At 37.4% G+C, this 19,300-nt stretch overlaps 1 protein-coding gene and 1 non-coding gene across 3 annotated transcripts in view; both read right to left on the bottom strand.

Annotated features, from left to right (window-relative positions):
* ALDH1L1 (aldehyde dehydrogenase 1 family member L1) overlaps positions 1–19,300 on the bottom strand; it is an 81,996-nt gene that overhangs the window by 56,233 nt on the left and 6,463 nt on the right. For both annotated transcript variants that reach the window (XM_031663059.1, XM_031663058.1), the window contains exon 2: positions 1,325–1,474. In XM_031663059.1, coding sequence (XP_031518919.1) covers positions 1,325–1,451 — 127 coding nt within the window. In that variant the 5' untranslated portion in view covers positions 1,452–1,474. The remainder of the gene's footprint in view (positions 1–1,324; positions 1,475–19,300) is intronic.
* On the bottom strand, positions 764–926 carry LOC116274063. The gene has a single exon (XR_004182539.1). It is a non-coding gene; the product is annotated as a U1 spliceosomal RNA (small nuclear RNA).

Raw genomic sequence — 19,300 nt, forward strand, 5'->3', positions numbered from 1 at the left:
CCCTCCTCTCCGGCCTCCTCTGTCACTCTGTCCTGGTGTCTGGTGGTTTTGAGAGAGGGTGGGATGTGATGTCAGCAGATTGGACTGCACTTGCAAAAGCTGTCCAACAGTGACTAATGAAATACTGCTGCAGGACATCTGAGATCAAGGTCAAGTAGGAGTCCCAGCCAGGTCTGGTCTGGGTCCAGGGTCAGCAGCTGGGATCAGTGGTCACTTAGTGGCTGGGTGTAAGGTCCAGGCTGTGGTGGGGTCAGGGTATGTCATGGGTCACTGGTGGTCAGGTCCAAGACTGAACCCTGGCTGGCATCAGGTGTTGGGTGTTGGAGCTGATTTTAGGGCCAGGCTGCAGCTTCCCCATTGAAGGAGGCTGGCTGTTCCTTAAGAAACCACACCTCTGTGCCTGGCCAGGCCTACAAGCCCCCTTTCCTAATCCTGGCCTTCTATCCTTAAGCCCTGCCCCACAGTCTGTCTCCATCAGGCCTGAGAAGGACCAGTCAGTGTTCCTAGAGGGTCTGTTCATCCAAGCTGAGGCCCCTGCATCCTGTCTGCTGAGGTTCCCAGCTCAAAGGCAGTGGCCCAGACCCGTGATTCTCAAACTGTGCTTCTCCTGGTACCAGAGACACCAGTATCTCCCAGGAACTTGTCCCAGGTTAAAAATTTCACCTAATTCTGACTTTTCCACCTCATTCTGAATCACAAACTCCCAGGGTGGGCTCAGTACTCTCTGTGGTTTTGTTCTTTTCTTTAAAAAAATTAAAATGCCAGGGGAGAGTGCAAATGCAGTTCCCCATGACCACAAATTACGCAGTCGAGTTTCCCACATTTGGGGAAATTGCAGGGATCAGCACATCCAGAGTACAATGGAGAAGCCTCACCCTGGGAAAACCGCCTTTGTGATCATGGTCTGTCCTCTGCCAGGTAAGCAGAGCACTGTGTGTTTTGACGGCAGCCCCAGCAATGGTGATGCCGCGCATGCCCACCTTTCAGAACATGGAGCCCCAGTTCAGAACATGGAACCCTTCCCAAGCATGGGTGCTGGGTCAGAGAAGCTCTGTGTGGGACCTGGGACCAGGCTGGGCTTCTCTACAGCCCTTCTCCAGGACCCTAAAGCCACCCCATGATCAAGTGGGGAGGGCATCTTCACTTTATTCCAGAAAAGCCCAGCAGCCTGTTGGCACTGGAGCAGGATTCAAGGTAGACCACTTACCCAGCCAGAGCACAGGCCCTGCAGACTTCTGCTCCCAACCTCCCACCCACTGCTTCCCCTGTGCCTGGATGGGCAGGCCGCCCTCCATCGGCTTCCCTGCTCCGTCGGCTCACTCACCCAGGGGGTCGGCCTTCCCATCCTTGTCTGGAACAGTGAACACACCCACCACTTCGTGGCCCTCCTTCCTCAGGTGGCAGTAAACTTCCTGGCCAAACAGGCTCTGTCCAATCACTGCAATCTTCATGGTAGCAGGAGGGTTGGAAGGACCTGGGGAAGGAATAAAGCAGCAATTAGACAGAGATTGCTGGTCTCAGAGAAGCCAGCCCTGGTTTAAGACGGGGCAGTTCATGGCACCTGGCCTGCTCTACCCCAATTCCCTCTGTGGCTCTGTGGGTGGCAGGCCACTGAGGGGAGACTGCCACTGTAAGAGAGACCAGATGAAACATGTACACACGGCCCAATGGATCCCTAATGTCAGAATATTCAGTGCCACAGCGGGTGAGCTGGATATGGATTGTAGAATTAGGGGATTCCCTTTTGAAACCTTCCAAACTGGCATGGAATGTTGGGTGTCAAGATGTTTGAGATATATTTGAGCATATTCCAGTAACTAACCAATTCTATGGCCTTGGTCAAGTCACCTTGGTAAAGTCACACTTGTTCATGAGAAAGATGCCACATCTCTCAAATGGCTTTCAGTCTACAAATTAGGCTTATTCCTCTGAGCCAGGAGCCACAAAAGGAGCAAGGGGAGTCCCTGCCGAAGGGGCTGTCCAACTGAGCTGTAACAGAAAAGGGGCCTGGGTGGGCAGGCCTGAGGATGAAGGTGGTGAAAAGTGGAACGGGGTTCCAGTAAGGAAGATGTGTGGAATGAAGCCTAGCTAATCATGCATATTCTCCAAAGATTGGTCATTCATTCACCTCACGCATATCTGTAAAACCTAAACTACTATTCACTTAATACATTTCTTTAACTTGTCCATTTACCAAAATAAGTTTTTTTCCGGAAAATTTTATTAAAGTAATGTATACTTCATACATACATAAAGTACACAAATCATAGATGTGTAGCTCAATGAATTTCACAAACTGAACACACCACTGTAATCACCACGAGAAAGAGAAAAACTTCAGGAGCCCCTTGAGCCTCTTCTAGTCACTACACTCACCAAGAATCATGGGACTTCTAACAGCATCAAATGGTTTTGCCTGATATATGTATATGTATCCCCTTTCTATGTATTCATCTTACATAAATGGAATCATACAGTGTTTTGCAGATTTTCTCCCTCAACATTATCTTTGTGGTTGCATGTAGTTGTAGTGAGTTTATTCTCATTGCTGCAGAAGTGGATGACCTGCAGTTCATTTATTCATTCTACTGTTAAAGGAATTTGGGTAGTTACCAGTTTGAAGGTATTACAAATAGGATGCTACAGAGATTCTTGCATATGGTCTTCATGGTACATATGTACACATCTCTGTCAGGTATGTACTTAGGGAGGAATTCCTGGGTCATAGGTGTGAAAATTTCCAGCTTTAACAGATGCTGCCTGTTTTCCATAGTGGTTGTACCAGTTTCCACTTCCATGTGCTCTCCATCTTGGTTTGTGTCTTCATTTTAGCTCTTTTCCTAACATAAAATACAACTGACTCATTGGGGTTTAATTTGTAATTCCCTGATAACCAATGAAGTTGATCGCCTTTTCCTATGTTTCTTGGCCATTTGTATATCCTTTTGTGGGGATCAGCTCTTCAAATCTTTTGTCTGTGTGGTTTTATTCTTATTGAAAGGGAGTTTTTTTGTTTTGTTTTTCTGTTTTGTTTTTGAATCATCTAGATTATGAGTTCTTTGTCAGATATGTGTATGGAAAATATCTTCCCTAATTCTGTGGTTTGCCTTTTTCATCCTCGTATGATGTCTTTTGATGAACAGACGTTCTTAAACTTAATGTAGTACATTTTATCAAACATTTCCTTTATGTTTAGTGGTTCTTGTATTCTATTTAAAAAATCTTCGCCTACTCCGAGTTCATGAAGATGTTCTCCTTGTCATTCAAGATCTTTATTGTTTTGGCTTTTACATTAGATGTGCAATCCCTCTGGAATTGATTTTTTCATACAATGTAAGGTAGAAGTCCAGAATTTTTTTTCCATATGGATATAAAATTAACCCAGCACTAGTTACGGAAAAGAAGTTTCTTCATTGAAAAGGATCATACATGTATACATCTATCTTTGAACCTTTGGTCAGTTTGTCTATCTTTGCATTTAGTATAGCTTAAAAATGTCTTTTGTTGTCATGGTGAAGATACATAACCTAAAGTTTTATTGTAGCTGACCTACCTAGTAGTAGTGAAGTGGTAATTCATTGTGGTTTTGATTTGTATTTTGCTATTGAATCATGATGTTAAACATCTTTCAATGTGCTTTTGGCCATTTGTATACCTTCTTTGCAGAAATGTTTATTTGAGTTCTTTGACCCATTTTAAAAATTGGTTTGTCTTTTTTGTTGCTAGCATGTAGAAATACAATTGATTTTGTACATTGACGTTGTATTAACCAGCACCTTAATTGCTTCACGTATACATTTTCATACTGTGTAGATTCTTTGTGATTTTCTAAGTATATAATCATGTTATGATGTTGGTTTTATTTCTTTCTTTCCAATCCTGAAGTCTTTCATTTCATTTACTTCCTTATTGCACTTGCCAATATTGAATACAGATGGTGATAGTAGTTCCTGTTTCATTCCTGTGACCTTGGGAAGAAACCATTCAATATTTGACCATTGGTTAGCTTTGGGAAATTTTGGTAGATAGACTAACATATTATGAAAGTTGTCTTATTAATGTATTTCTGGTTGCCAATCATGGCAAGGAGTTGACTTTTACCAAATGTTCTTCCTGTAGGTCATGAGATTTTTATTTTATTGTGGTGGATCATAGTGATTGATTTTTAAATGTTAAGCCACCTTTGCAGTCTTGGAATGAATACCACTTGATCATGATATATTACCTTTTTATATGTCTTTAAATTTGAAGAGCTGGTATTTTGTTTGTTTTTTAATCTACGCTTGTAAGAAATATTGACGTGAACCAGTCCCAGTGGCTCATGACTGCAACCCCAGCACATTAGGAGGCTGAGGTGGGCAGATTGCTAGAGGCCAGGAGTTCAAGACCAGCCTGGGCAACATAGTGAGACCTCAATCTCTACAGAAACTACAGAAAAAAAATAGCTGGACATGGTAGTGCATGCCTGTAGTCCCAGCTACTTGGGAGGCTGAGGCAGGAGAATCACTTGAGTCTGGGAGGTCGAGGCTGGAGTGAGCTGAGACTCCACCACTGCACTCCAGCCTGGGCAACAGAGTGAGACTATGTCTCAAAAAATAAAATAAAATGAAATAAAATAAAATAAAATAAAAAAAGGCAAGGCGGGGCAGGGCGGAGCAGGGCAAGGTGAGGCAAAAAGAAAAGAAAAGAAGAAAAGAAATATTGATGTGTCAAATACTTCCTTGTAACAAATGTCCTATTCAGGTTTTGGTGTAGTTTTCTTTTTCTTTCAACTTTTATTTTAGAAACAGGGGGTGCAAGTGCAGGTTTGATATATGAATATATGGCACCCAGGTAGCAAGCACAGTACCCAACAGAGTTTTTTCAACCCATTCCCCTACCCCCTCTACCGGTCTGCAGTGTCTGTTGTTCCCATTTTATGTGCATGTGTGCTCAATGTTGAGCTCCCACTTGCAAGTGAGAACATGCAGTATCTGGTTTTCTGTTTCTGCCTTAATTCACTTAGGATTACGGCCTCTAGTCCACCCATGTTGCTACAAAAGACATGCTTTCACTCTTTTATTATGGTTGTGTAATATTCCATGGTGTATATGTACCACATTTTATTTTTCCAATCCACCATTGTTGGGCACCTAAGTTGATTCCGTCACTGCTGTTGTGAATAGTCCAACGACAAACGTACGAGTGCATGTGTTTTTTTCATATAATGATCTATTTTCCTCTGAGTATATACCCAGTAATGGGATTTCTGGGATGGATGGTAGTTCTAAGTTCTTTAAGAAATCTCTAAACTTTTCTTTAAGAAACTTCCACAGTGGCTGAACTAATTTACATTCCCACTAACCGTGTATAAGCGTTCTGTTATCTCTATAGCCTCACCAGGACTGTTGTTCATTGACTTTTTAGTAATAGCCATTCTGACCAGTGTAAGATGGTATCTCATTGTGATTTTGATTTGCATTTCTCTAATGATTAGTGATGAGGAACATTTTAATATTTTTGTTGGCTGCTTATATATCTTTTTTTGGGAAGTGGCTGCTCATGTCCTTTGCCCATTTTTAATGGGGTTATTTGTTTTTTGCTTGTGGATTTGTTTAAAATTCTTATACATTCTGGATATTAGACCTTTGCCTGATGTGTAGTTTGCAAATATTTTCTCCCATTCTGTAGACTGTCTACTCTATTGATAGTTCTTTTGCTGTACAGAAGCTCTGTATTTTAATTAGGTCTCACTTGTCAATCTTTGTTTTTGTTGCAGTTGCTTTTGGGGACTTAGCCAAAAATTCTTTGCCAAGGCTGATGTCAACAAGGGTATTTCTTAGGTTTTCTTCTAGGATTTTTATAGTTTGAGGTCTTACATTTAAACCTTTAATACATCTTGAGTTAATTTTAGTATATGGCAAAAGAGTCCAGTTTCATTCTTCTGCATATGGCCAGCCAGCTATCCTAGCATCATTTATTGACTAGGGAGTCCTTTCCCTGTTGCTTGTTTTTGTGGGCCTTGTCAAAGATCAGTTGGTTGTAAGTGTGTGGCTTTATTTTGGAGTTTTCTATTCTGTTCCATTGGTCTATGTGTCTGTTTTTGTACCAGTATTATGCTGTTATGGTTACTCTGACCTGATAAAATAGTTTGAAGTCAGGGCATGTGATGCCTCCAGCTTTCTTATTTTTCCTTAGGATTGCTTTGGCTATTCAGGCTTTTTATTGATTCCATGTGAATTTTAGAATAGTTTTTTCTAATTCTGTGAAGAACGATGTTGGTAGTTTCATATGAATAGCATTGAATCTGTAAATTGCCTCAGACTTTATGGACATTTTAACAATATTGAGTCTTCCAATCCATAAGCATGGAATGTTTTTCCATTTATTTGTGTAATCTCTGATTTCTTTCAGCAGTGTTTTGTAGTTCTCCCTGTAAATATCTTTCACCTCCTCAATTGGCTGTATTCATAGGTATTTCACTTTATTTGTGGCTACTGTAAATGGGATTGTGTACCTGATTTGATTCTCAGCCTGGACATTATTGGTGTACAGAAATGCTACTGATTTTTGTACTTGATTTTGTATCCTGAAGTCTTACTAAAATAGTTTATCAGTTCTAGCAGCCTTTTGGTGGAGTCTTTAAGCTTTTCTAGGTTTAGAATGATATTGTTGGTGAAGAGTTAGTTTGACTTCTTCTTTTCCTATTTGGATGCCTTTTATTTATTCCTCTTGCCTGATTGCTCTGGCTAGGACTTCCAGTATTATGTTGAATGTGAGTGGTGAGAGTGGGCATCCTTGTCTTGTTCTAATTCTTAGGGAAATGGTTCCAGCTTTTGCCTGTTCAGCATGATATTGGTTTTGGGTTTGTCATAGATGACTCTTATTATTTTGAGGTATATTCCTTTGATGCCTCATCTGTTGAGGATTTTTATCATGAAGAGATGCTGGATTTTCTCCAAAGCTTTTTCTGTATCTATTGAGATGATCATATAGTTTTTGCTTTTAATTCTGTTTATGTGGCAAATCACATTTATTGATTTGTGTATGTTAAACCAGCCTTACATCCCAAGAATAAAGCCCACTTAAGCATAGTATATTAACTTTTTGATGTGCTGCTGGATTTGGTTTGCTAGTATTTTGTTGAGGATTTTTGTGTCTATGTTCATCAGGGATATTGGCCTGAAGTTTTCTTTTTTTGTTATGTCTCTGCCAGATTTTGGTATTAGGCTGATTCTGGCTTCACAGAATGAGTTAGGTAGGATCTCCTTTTCAATTTTTTGGTAATACTTTCAATACGATTGGTGTCATTACTTCTTTGTATGTCTGGTAGAATTCAGTATGAATCTGTCTGGCCCTGAGCTTTCCTTGACTGGTAGTTTTTCTCATTACTGATTCAGTTTCAGAGTTCAATATTGGTCTATTACAGCATTTCAATATTTTCCTGCTTCAGTCTTGGAAGATTGTGTGTTTCCAGGAATTTATTCATTTCCTCTAAATTTTCTCATTTGTGTCCATATATTTGTTCACAGTATTCTCTAAAAATCTTTTCTAATTTCTGTGGATTGGTTGTAATGTCATCTTTGCCATTTCTGATTATACTTACTTGGATCTTCTCTTTTTGTATATTAATGTAGCTAGTGGTCTATTGATCTTGTTTATTTTTATTTTTTTGAAAAACCAACTCTTGGTTTCATTGATCTTTTGTGTGGATTTTTGCATCTTAATTTCATTCAGTTCTCTAATTTTCACTTCTTTTCTTTGACTGGTTTTGGGGTTGGTTTGTTCTGTTTTTCTAGTTCCTTCAGGTGAAGTTAGTTTGTTAATTTGAGATCTTTCTATTTTCTTGATGAAGCCATTTAGTGCTATAAACTTTCCTCTTAACACTGCTTTAGCTGCATCTCAGAGATTCTGGCAAAAGGTTCCCCATATTCAAGGTTTCTTCTACTTTAAACCCCACCCTTCCTCCTTCTCCACTGGTTCAAAAACTACTCCAACCAATGAAACCTCCTCTGCCATTCTCCCTCTCCGGGAAGTGGCCAGGGTAAAAGGCATTGCTCACATTCATGTCCCCTTCTCCATGTCTGATTTGTGGCAGATCGAACAGCTTCTGGGATCTTTCTCTAAAAATCCCTCTCATTATCACAGGGAATTCCTGCACATAACTCAATCCTTTAATTTAACTTGGCATAACGTTTATATAATTCCAACTTCCACCCTTACCCTTAATAAAAAAGAGCACTCAGCTTAATTAAAATGGATATCCAAGAAAATATATTCAAAAGACCTTTATGTTTTTCTCTTCAAAAATCTGGTTTTCCTGAAAAAAGTTTTTTTCTCAGTCAAAATTTCATTTCTCCACTGTGTCTTGCCACTTTTAACGCATGCATAAAAAACCCTAAAATAACTTCTAGTAGCCTGGAACTCCCTGGGAAAACAGAAAAGGTGCCACAAATCCCATTTTGGGAAAAATCTCTGTTTTCCTTATGGATCGCCTGAAATTAAAGGTGAATAAGTACCTCTCAAAAATCTGTCTTGTATTCCAGCTATGCTTGTTTTTTAGGCCCTGAAAATTGTTTTCCTAGCCCTGTTCTTAAAGGGCCTCATTTGGAGGCCAATAATCCAATTAAAAAAATTAGCAAATGTAAATCTTATAACTACTGGATCTTCTTCTGGTTGTCTGTGTGGCTATATATGTGTTACGAGTGCAGTATCTATTAAAAGGAGCTCTGAGTAATTAATTGGCCTAAGAAAAATAAGCGATTAAATGCATTTTATTTATTTATTTATTTATTTATTTATTTATTTATTGAGACGGAGTCTTGCTCTGTCGCCAGGCTGAAGTGCAATGGCGCAATCTCGGCTCATTGCAACCTCTGCCTCCCGGATTCAAGCGATTCTCCTTCCTCAGCCTCCCGAGTGGCTGGTACTACAGGTGCGCACCACTACCCTCAGCTAATTTTTGTATTTTTAGTGGAGACGGGGTTTCACCATGTTGGTCAGGGTGGTCACAATCTCCTGATCTCCTGACTTCGTGTCTGTCTGCCTCAGCCTCCCAAAGTGCTGGGATTACAGGTGTGAGCCACCATGCCCAGCCTAAATCAAATATTTTTAAGGAAAATGTTAAGCAAAGTAATACTGTGTATATTGCCATTTTACTTTATTCCTCTGTTAAAGCAAAATTGTGGGTTTTTTATTATGTGTTCATGCTTTTGTTAGATGTCCTACCTAGCTGTGCTAAGATTTACTAGTACTATTTATGGTTTAAGTTTTAATTCTTAGGTATTTCTCCAGCTCTGACATTGTTTTCCAAAGACATGCTAAACTGTATTGCACAGTTCAAAATTTAATTACTTAAGGGATCAATCTAGGCATTGTTCTTGGTCTTTAATAGCAGAACATGTATATTATCACTATATTAATTTTTTTTTTTTCTGAGACAGAGTTTCACTCTTGTTGCCCAGGCTGGAGTGCAATGGCACGATCTTGGCTCAATGCAACCTCCGTCTCCCAGGTTCAAGCAATTCTCCTGCCTCAGCCTCTCAAGTAGCTGGAATTACAGGCACATACCACCACGCCTGGCTAATTTTTTATATTTTTAGTAGAAATGGGGTTTCACCATGTTAGCCAGGCTGGTCTGGAACTCCTGACCTCAGGTGATCTGCCCACCTTGGCCTCCCAAAGTGCTGGGATTACGGGCGTGAGCCAACATATCTGGCCTCACTATATTAATTTTTAAAGACTTTTCTTTGACATTTAAAACTGTGACAACAGATACTCACATTTAATGTTTATAGAAACTGAACAATGTCTTTATTAATAATTTTATTATAAAATTTCATAAACCATGTTTTTCAAAATAAATTTATATCATATCCAGCTTCCTCAAAATACTAGTAGTTAAGTATGTCAATATACTAAATGAATCATTCACTTATACCCATGGAGAAAATTTAATGTTACTGCCCTTCACAGTGAAAAAAAAAATCTTTCATTTTAAAAATTAAATCAAAAAATGTTACATAAGTTGGCACTTTAGTAGTGTATACACTAGCACTAGTTTATACACTTCTTTTGCCACTGAGGAATTCAAGTTAAAATGTCCCTCAGTCATATAGCTCTAAAATATATCTTTCATTCATAATTTCTGCTCAATTAAATAGTTTGAGTCATTTTCATTTATACTATAAAACAAAAGCAAACTAGTCCAGTTTAATTTTTTATCCTTAAAATATTGCACATTTTCTAGATATGAGTAACTCAGATTAGTATCTACATAGGTTCAGTCAAATCCAACCATAAATTCAAGTTATTATACTCTATAACTCTATAAAATACATAGAAGTATTATTACTTTGCCTTTATAACAAAACCCAAGAGTCTGTTTCAATTTATAAATTCAGCATTTAAACAAAAAGATTTTAGTTCCCAATGACAAAACAATAAGGAAAAAAGGTACCACATATTTTTCTCTTGGGGTTGTAAGGTAGTCTCCTTCTTTTCAGAACACTTTATTATATTTCACTTATAGACCTGATTTTCTGTGTCAAAGTATAATTCTCATGCTGAAGTATAATTCTCATGCTGAAGCTGTAACCTAAAAAGGCAAAAAACCCGTTGTCTTCATTGTACAAACATATTCATTGCTTTAACAAGATAATAAGCGAACAAAATTTAGAATGCAAGCTAAGTAAGAATACTGTCTCTATAAACATGTCCCTAAGATAAACCACAATTGGCAGCTAATTTACGTGTCTAGAAAATCTCAGTTCCCACCAGTAAAAATATCCTCAGTGGCTAGTGCACCTTAAGAAAAATCTGGCATACTAAATAAATAATGTTCATGTGGGAGCCAGAAGCTGGGTAAGCCTTGCCTTTAGACTACTCTGTGACTACAAAAATAAAGCCAGCACTTTTAAAACTAGTAAGCCTTCACTTGTCAGTATCATAAAGAGTATTGCCCAACTAAACTTTGTTCCCACCTGTTCATTAGTTACTTATTTCTACCTAAGCACTCACCTTGCGATTTTACCGAAGTGTTTAAAATAGAAAAAAACAGCATTATATTTCAGAGCTACTTCGCCCAAATTACAAAATGTGTCAGTGCTTTTAGTTTCAAGTCACACAAAAAAAAAACTTAACACGTTTTACATTAAAGTGAAAAATTGCTAAAAGTTACCATTATAACATGTAATTAAAACTGCTAAACATGGATTTGCATGCAAGGTGTATAAAAACAGTAAAAAGTGTTTTTAGTTAAAAATTATAAAAAGGCATAAAAATGTACATTTTGCTGAAGAATAATAAATTGTCTTAAAATTAAATAAAATAAAGTGAAAGGTTAAAACAAATTGTAAAAACATTGTAAAAAATAATTCTGCAAAGAAAACTCTGTGTGTAAACACATGAACTAAACTCAAAAGGGTATTATATGGTTTTTTTTTCTGTAAATTAAACACTAAAATAAAAGCACCACAAGCTTTTCTTAAAATGCTAATCTACTCTTTAGCAAAACTTGTCAAGGGTTATAATGGGTATATAAAAATCTCACTTCATGGTCAAACTCATTAAAATTAAATAAAATTATCTATAAGGTTTCATTAAAATTAAAGTTAACAATAGCAAACTAATGAAAGGGTGAAATTTAACTTTCTCTCTTAAACAAAATTTTCATGTAATACCAAAGGCTAATAAATGGTTTTTGCTTTTCCAGATTGTTATCTCATTATTTTAGCAAAACAAAACAAAACAAACAGAAAAAAAAAAAAAAACTTACGGTAATCTAAAATTCTATTTCATAATATCAAGGGTTTTACATTTTAAACATATTTAACAGCCTTCCCCAAATCAAACTTTAGTCTCGAGGTTGTCTTTCCTGACCCTTGGCTTTTTGATGCTGCACAAAACCCCTAAACCATCCAAAAAGAGGTAAACAGAATTATTTAGCAACATAAAGTTTCCAAAATAATGTCTAATAGGTTATATTTTAAGGAATAATGTTAACATATGTTCCAAAACTGTATGGGATGTCTAAGATTCTTATGTCTAAATATGTGCTATTAATCACAATTAAAGTTGTTATGTTGGGTTACTGTATTTTTATTTATTTATTTTTTTTGAGACGGAGTCTCGTTCTGTCACCTAGGCTGGAGTGCAGTGGCTGGATCTCAGCTCACTGCAAGCTCCGCTTCCCGGGTTTAGGCCATTCTCCTGCCTCAGCCTCCCGAGTAGCTGGGACTATAGGCGCTCGCCACCTCGCCCGGCTAGTTTTTTGTATTTTTTTAGTAGAGACGGGGTTTCACCATGTTAGCCAGGATGGTCTCGATCTCCTGACCTCGTGATCCACCCGTCTCAGCCTCCCAAAGTGCTGGGATTACACGCTTGAGCCACCGCGCCTGGCCCAGGGTTACTGTAAACCACAAAAATAACCAAATTTCTTTGTCAATTGTGTTTCTAACTGTATCCAAGCTAGACATTTTGTTATTTACAGACAATTTTTATTTTGTTTTAATTATCTTCAAAACATGGTTTATATTCAAGCTGTGAAACCTTAACAAGTGCTCTCAAAGGCAGGTTTCTCACAACCGCAACAATACAACAACAACAAACAAAACATACAGAACTCATAAAAAGCTAAAATGTTTGTAAATATCAAGCAAAATAAAAGTTAATAAAATGCACTAAACTAATAAAAAACAAAAACAAGTTTTTACCTTTTCCTTAGAATGCTACTAATCTTTATCTTATTTTTCAGAGCCAAGAAAACTGGTCTTAAGCTAGCTACAGCCTTTAACAACTAAGTAAAGTATACTCCTGTAAATAGAATTTAAAGTGTGTTTTTTTCTCTTTGCCTAGTTCCTCTAGAATTTAAAAACTAGTTATAAGTGTTCTTTTTTTATTTTTTAAATTTTTTATTATACTTTAAGTTCTAGGGTATAAGTGTTCTTAAATGACAGCACTATAGTTTGCATCAGTGCAGTAAGAATCTATTTTCTTTTGTAACAGAATACAATTGGAAAAACTGGTTATTTTATCAAGGCCTTGACTGGAATGGTGTGCTCTCCTCTAAGGAATCAAACTTAACTTATAAAGCCAATGAAACCCTTGGAAAACTGGACTCATAGTTTGTGTGCACGGTCCCCATACAGGGTTTCTGACCTGTGGTAAGTAAAGAATGTCACTTTCTGACAGGCCAGGAACCCCAAGTTATCTTAAAACCTCAAAAGAAAAGGAATTCACCCAACTCATAAGTATTTAATGGTACAAATCCATGGCTGGGTTTGGCTTTAATAAGTCTTATCTCAAATTCCTTCTATATAACAAAGTTCCATCAAAGCCGATTTAAAAGGCCTGTGTAGCAAATAATTATTCTTGCTGCACTATATACAAATAATTAAGCCAAGTATAATAAAGCAAACCAGTCCTACCATAAATTGTCTTTTAATAAAAATAGGAGACTGAAAAGTAAAAATTATGTTCCAAAAACTATAGCATACCTGTTGCTAAATTCTAGTCTTGCCTAAAGTTTTTCAATTTTTATTATCTTCTACAGTTTAAATTATATCTGTTACAGAAATCAACTCCTGGATACATCACACTCAAGTCAAAGCCTAAAGAGCTGGGAAAGCAACCCCTAGTAGCCCAGAAAAACGTCCTATTAATGTTAAAAAAAAAAAAAGAAAAAAAGAAAAAAAAAGAAAACAGAAATCTTAAGCTAAAAATCATAAAAGTTAAGTAACTAGTAAAAATTACTCATCTTACTCAGTCTTAACCCTACCTCACCAAATACTTTTTGTTGTTTCTACCTCTCCTTTTAAGCCAACTATTAAAACCTTTTTTAATGAAAATTATTTACTATGACACCCTCGCGGGAATGGCTGTACTATTTGCAGTAGCACTGTGTACCCTCAGAGTGGAATACTGGACAGAGAACTTCAATTACTGTAGCATTCTGCTTAATTATTATCCTCATAGCAGGAATAACAGTTACTAACAAAAAATAACACATGGGTCTTTCCAAACATGCACCTCTGCCTGTCATTAAAAGAAAAAAAAAATAGTTGCTTCTGTCACAGGCCTAATAAAAAACGCTGCTGAAAAGCCTAGGACTAATGTTTTTACTCTGTTTAATTAACCTTTTTCAAAAATTTTTAACCGACAGAATCATGGCCATTTCGCAGACAACTACTCCAAAACATCTACAAATGGTGTTGCTCCTGCAGTGAATCCAAGACCAAAACACTCTCCGCCCCACATCAGCAGGAAGTAGCCAGAAAGAACACGTCCCCCCTTGTCCTTTTATACCCACAGGGTCTGGAATGATAGAGCAGGAGCACTGTCATCTCAGACAAACAGCGTCACTTTAAATTCCAGCTCCCTTTCTAGCCTCATGCGTTTCAAGGAAATCACTTCTCTTCTAACTACAAGCAGCCAGAAAGGGCTGACAGTAAAACACAGATAAGACAGCTGGGATGCAGAGGGAAGTCGGGGGAAAGTCTCATGGGTAACTGCCAAGCTTCACCCTCATACAATGGGCCCCAGTAAAACAGTGGGCCTTAATAATAAGGAGTAAGCACATTCCTTTTCCTTCAGGGGCACTAAGATAGGAAAGCTAAAAGCAGACTCTTGGCTGGGCGCGGCGATGGCTCATGCCTGTAATCCCAGCACTTTGGGAAGCTGAGGCAGGCGGATCACGAGGTCAGTAGATCGAGACCACCCTGGCTAACACGGTGAAACCCCGCCTCTACTAAAAATACGAAAAATTAGCCAGGTGTGGTGGCACATGCCTGTAGTCCCATCTACTCAGGAGGCTGAAGCAGGAGAATCACTTGAACCCTGGAGGCGGAGGTTGCAGTGAGCCGAGATGGCATCATTGCACTCCAGCCTGGTGACAGAGCAAGACTCTGTCTCAATAAATAAATAAGTAAAAGCAGGCTGGGGGACTATACCTGCACTGCAGGAAAAATGTATGAAAACAGGTAGACAACTCTCCCTCCCAGGTAAGCACAACCAAGAGACAAAGAAGCAGTCGAAGCCTCTGATAAACTCTCCCACCCTGAATCCTTAAAAGCTCTTAGTCTGTAAGAGAGTGTGCCTCTGACCTAACTCAGTCAGAAGCTCCTCTCAGGTTTATTTTCTCTAAAATAAATGTCTTAACTGGCAAGCCAGCTTTTGTATTTTTTTCCTCTTTCTTTAATTCTTACAGTTCTCACACTTAGAATTGGAGAAAAATCCCCTTCTGTTTTTGGCTGGAGGCAAGGAAAGCAGTCGTTTTTTTTTTTTTTTCTCAAGAAATCTACCCTCATAGAAACTATTATACCAGAACCTAAGTGAATGGACACCCAAGGCCTAACTAACCTAAGTGATGAGGAAAAACCCCAATCCAGCGCCTCTAGCCTTTCTCATTATCTAAAAGGGATAGGAATGAGAAACAGCTGTGAAGGCCACTGCCCAGGGGTGCAGGCTCACTGAAACACTAAGACCTAATTGTAGGACTGTAAAACACTTCCCCCAACCAAAACACCTTACCACTACATCCACAGGGCTCCAGTATAGTAAGGGGATTATGGATAAAAGAACTGCAAGCCAGAGCCTATTTAAGGGGTCTCTAGAAAAATCCAAAGACAGTAGGGTAGACAAAAACAAGATGAAGAAGAGAGAAAATTATATCCTCTGACACCCACAGCTATAGCAAATAGTAAGCACATTCTAACTCCTAGACAGGTAAATATCAAACTTCACACTAAAGGCCTATCTACCTCAGTACCTTTTACCCAATACATTATATCTGATTTTCCACAAAACAATTACAAGATATATAAAAGACAAAAACACAGTTTGCAAAGATGAAACAAGCACCTAAACCAGAATCAGATATGGAAGCAATGTTGAAATTTTCAGATGGAAAATTTTAAATGATAATTAAAATGCTAAGAGCTCTAATGGAAAATGTGGAGAACATGTAAGAACAAATTGGTCACGTAAGCAGAGAGATGGAAACTAAGAAAAAACCAAAAAAAATCTAGAAATAAAAACCCTGTGATAAATGCAAAGAATGTCTTTAATAGGTTTATCAATAGACTGGATACAACTGAGGAAATAATCAATGAGATGGATGAAATATCAATAGAAACTTCCCAAACTGAAATACAAAGAGAAAAATAGAATAAAAAGGACAAAACAGAATATCCAAGAATGGTGGGACAATTGCAATAGGTGTAAATCCTTGTAATAGGGATATGAGATGGAATAAAAAAAAAAAAAAAAAAAGAGAGGAACAGAGAAAGGAATAGTAAAATTATTTGAAGTGATAAAGACTGAGAATTTTCCAGAATTAAAGATAGACACCAAACCAAGATCCAGGCAGCTCAGAGGAAACCAAATAGGATAAAGATTATCCCCGACCCCAAAATCTATACTTAGGCATATCATATTCAAACTGCAAAAAATAGAAGACAAAGAGAAAATCTTCAGTGAAGCCAGGGAGAGGCAGGGCAGGACATACCTATAGAGGGAGAGAGATGAGGATTACATCATACTTCTCTTCATAAACCGTGTAATCAGGAATAGAATAGAAAGAAATATTTAAAGAATTGAAACATTCCATCAACTTAGAACTAACTAGATTCCATTTGTATGCAGTAAAATTGTCCTTCAAAACTGGAGGAGAAAGACTTCTCAAACAAAAATTGAATGAATTTGTCACCAGTACACTGCCTTACAAGATACGTTAAAAGAAGTTATTCAGAAGAAAAGGAAAATTGAACAAGTCAGAAACTCAGATCAACATACAAAAGAGTATTAGAAAGAAATAAAGGTGAAATAAATTTTTTTCTTATTCTTAAGCTGAGAGATAACAATTTGTTCAAAATAATAATTGCAACAATGTGTTCAGTGATTGCAGCTTATGGATAAGTGAAATGAATAACAGCAGTAATAATAAGGCATGGGAGGGAGGAATCAGGAATACTCGGCAATAGGGCCCTTACACTACCCATAAAGTGTACGGTGTTATTTGAAAGCAGACTTAAATTGTTTTAAGTGTATATTGCAAACTGTAAGTCAACCACTAAAAAAGCAACAACAAAAAAGTAAAATTGATATGCTAAGAGAGAAAAGAAAATGGAATCATATAAAATGCTCAGTTAAGATCAGAAAAGGCAGAAAAAAGTGTGGAAGAAAAAAGAAACAAAGGGCAAATAGAAAACAGTAATAAATATGGTAGATATTAATCCAACTATGTCAAAAATCACTTTAAATATCAATGGTCTAAATATACCAATTAAAACATGTGACTATCAGAATGAATAAAGAATCATGACCTAACTACATGTTGTCTACAAGAAACGCATTTCAACATAAAAACCAGATAGATTAAAAACAAAGGGATGGAGAAAGATATACCCTGCTACCACTAATCAAAAGAAATACGGAGTTGTTCTATTAACTTCAAATAAGGCAGACTTCAGAGAAAGAAAAATTATTAGGAATAAAGAGGAGCACTACACAATGGTAATGGGGTCAATTATCCCAGCAGACTTAATACTCCTTAATGTATATGTGCCTAACAACGGAGCGCTAAAATGTGTAAAGCAAAAACTGATAGAATTCTAAGGAGAAATAGATGAATCCACTATTATTACAGTTGGAGACATCAACACCTCTCTGTCAGTCCCCACCCATTTTTTTTTTTGAGGCAGAGTTTCGCTCTTGTTGCCCAGGCTGGAGTGCAGTGGCGTGATCTTGGCTCACCGCAACCCCCACCTCCTGGGTTCAAGCAATTCTCCTGCCTCAGCCTCCCGAGTAGCTAGGATTACAGGCATGTGCCACCATACCCGGCTAATTTTGTATTTTTAGTAGAGACGGGGTTTCTCCATGTTTGTCAGGCTGGTCTCGAACTCCTGACCTCAGGTGATCTGCTCGCCTCAGCCTCCTAAAGTGCTGGGATTACAGGCATGAGCCACCACGCCTGGCCAGTCCCCACTAACTGATAGATCCAGCAGGTTGGAAATCAGTAAGGACATAGTTGAATTGAATAGCACCATCAATTAAGTGTGTCTAATTGGCATTTATAGAATACCTCATCCAACAACAGCAGAATACACATTCTTCTCAAGCTCACATAGAATATTCATCAAGACAGACCACATTCTGTGCCATAAAACACACAACAACAAATATCAATTATTTCTACGATGGACAGTACTTGGATCACAAGAAAATCACTAGAAATCAATAACAGAAACAGCTCTGAAAAACATTTTAAAAATGGAAACTAAATGACACACTTCTAAACAACATGTAAACAGACCAAAGAATAAATCTCAAGAAAAAATTTAAAATATTTCAAACTAAATTAAAATGAAAATATAACATCAAAATTTATGGGATGCTGCTAAAGTAGTGTTTAGAGGGAAATTTAGAGCACTGAATGCATATATTATTAAAGAAGAAAGAGCTAAAAGCAAGCTTCCAAATTAGGAAACTAGAAAAAGAAGAGCAAATTAAATCCAAAATAAGCAGAAGAAAGGAAATAATAAAAATTACAGCAGGATCTGTGAAATTGAAAACACGTTGTCAATAGGGAAAATCAATAAAACCTAAAGCTGGTTCCTTGAAAAGATGAATAAAATTGATACACCTCTAGCCAGGTTAATTAAGAAGACAAAGAGAGAAGACTCAAATTACTAATATCAAAAATGAAAGAAGGGCCATCAATACTGATCCTATGGTCATTAAAAGGATAACAAAGTACTAGCATGAACAACTCTATATCAACAAATTTGGTAAGTGAAATGAAATGAAACAATTCCTTGAAAGCACAATGTTCCAAAACTCACAGAAAGAGAAATAGATAATCTGAATAGGCCTATACTGATTAAAGAACAGGAGCCTATAACCAGTAGCCTTCCAAAATAGAAAGCACTAGGGTTAATGAATATGACCAAACATTTAGGAAAGAAACTATGCCAATTCTCTATGATCTCTTTCAAAAAATAGAAGTAGAGGAAATTCTCTAATTCTCTCTGGCCAGAATTACCATAGTACCAAAACCAGAAACATGACAAGAAAGGAAACAAACAGACCAATATTTATCATAAACAAAGACGTTAAAATCCTCAAAAAAAATCAGCAATTAAATCCAACAATGTTTAAAAAGAATTATGCATAACACCACATGGGATTTATTCTAGGTTAAACATTTGAAAATCAATTAATGTAACCCATCACATGAATAGGCTAAGGAAAAATTATATGATCACATCAATAGATCCAGAAAATGCATTTGACAAAAATCTAACATCCATTTATGAAAAGAGCT

The sequence above is a fragment of the Papio anubis genome, chromosome 2 (assembly GCF_008728515.1).
Source record: "Papio anubis isolate 15944 chromosome 2, Panubis1.0, whole genome shotgun sequence".
NCBI classification, from domain to species: domain Eukaryota; kingdom Metazoa; phylum Chordata; class Mammalia; order Primates; family Cercopithecidae; genus Papio; species Papio anubis.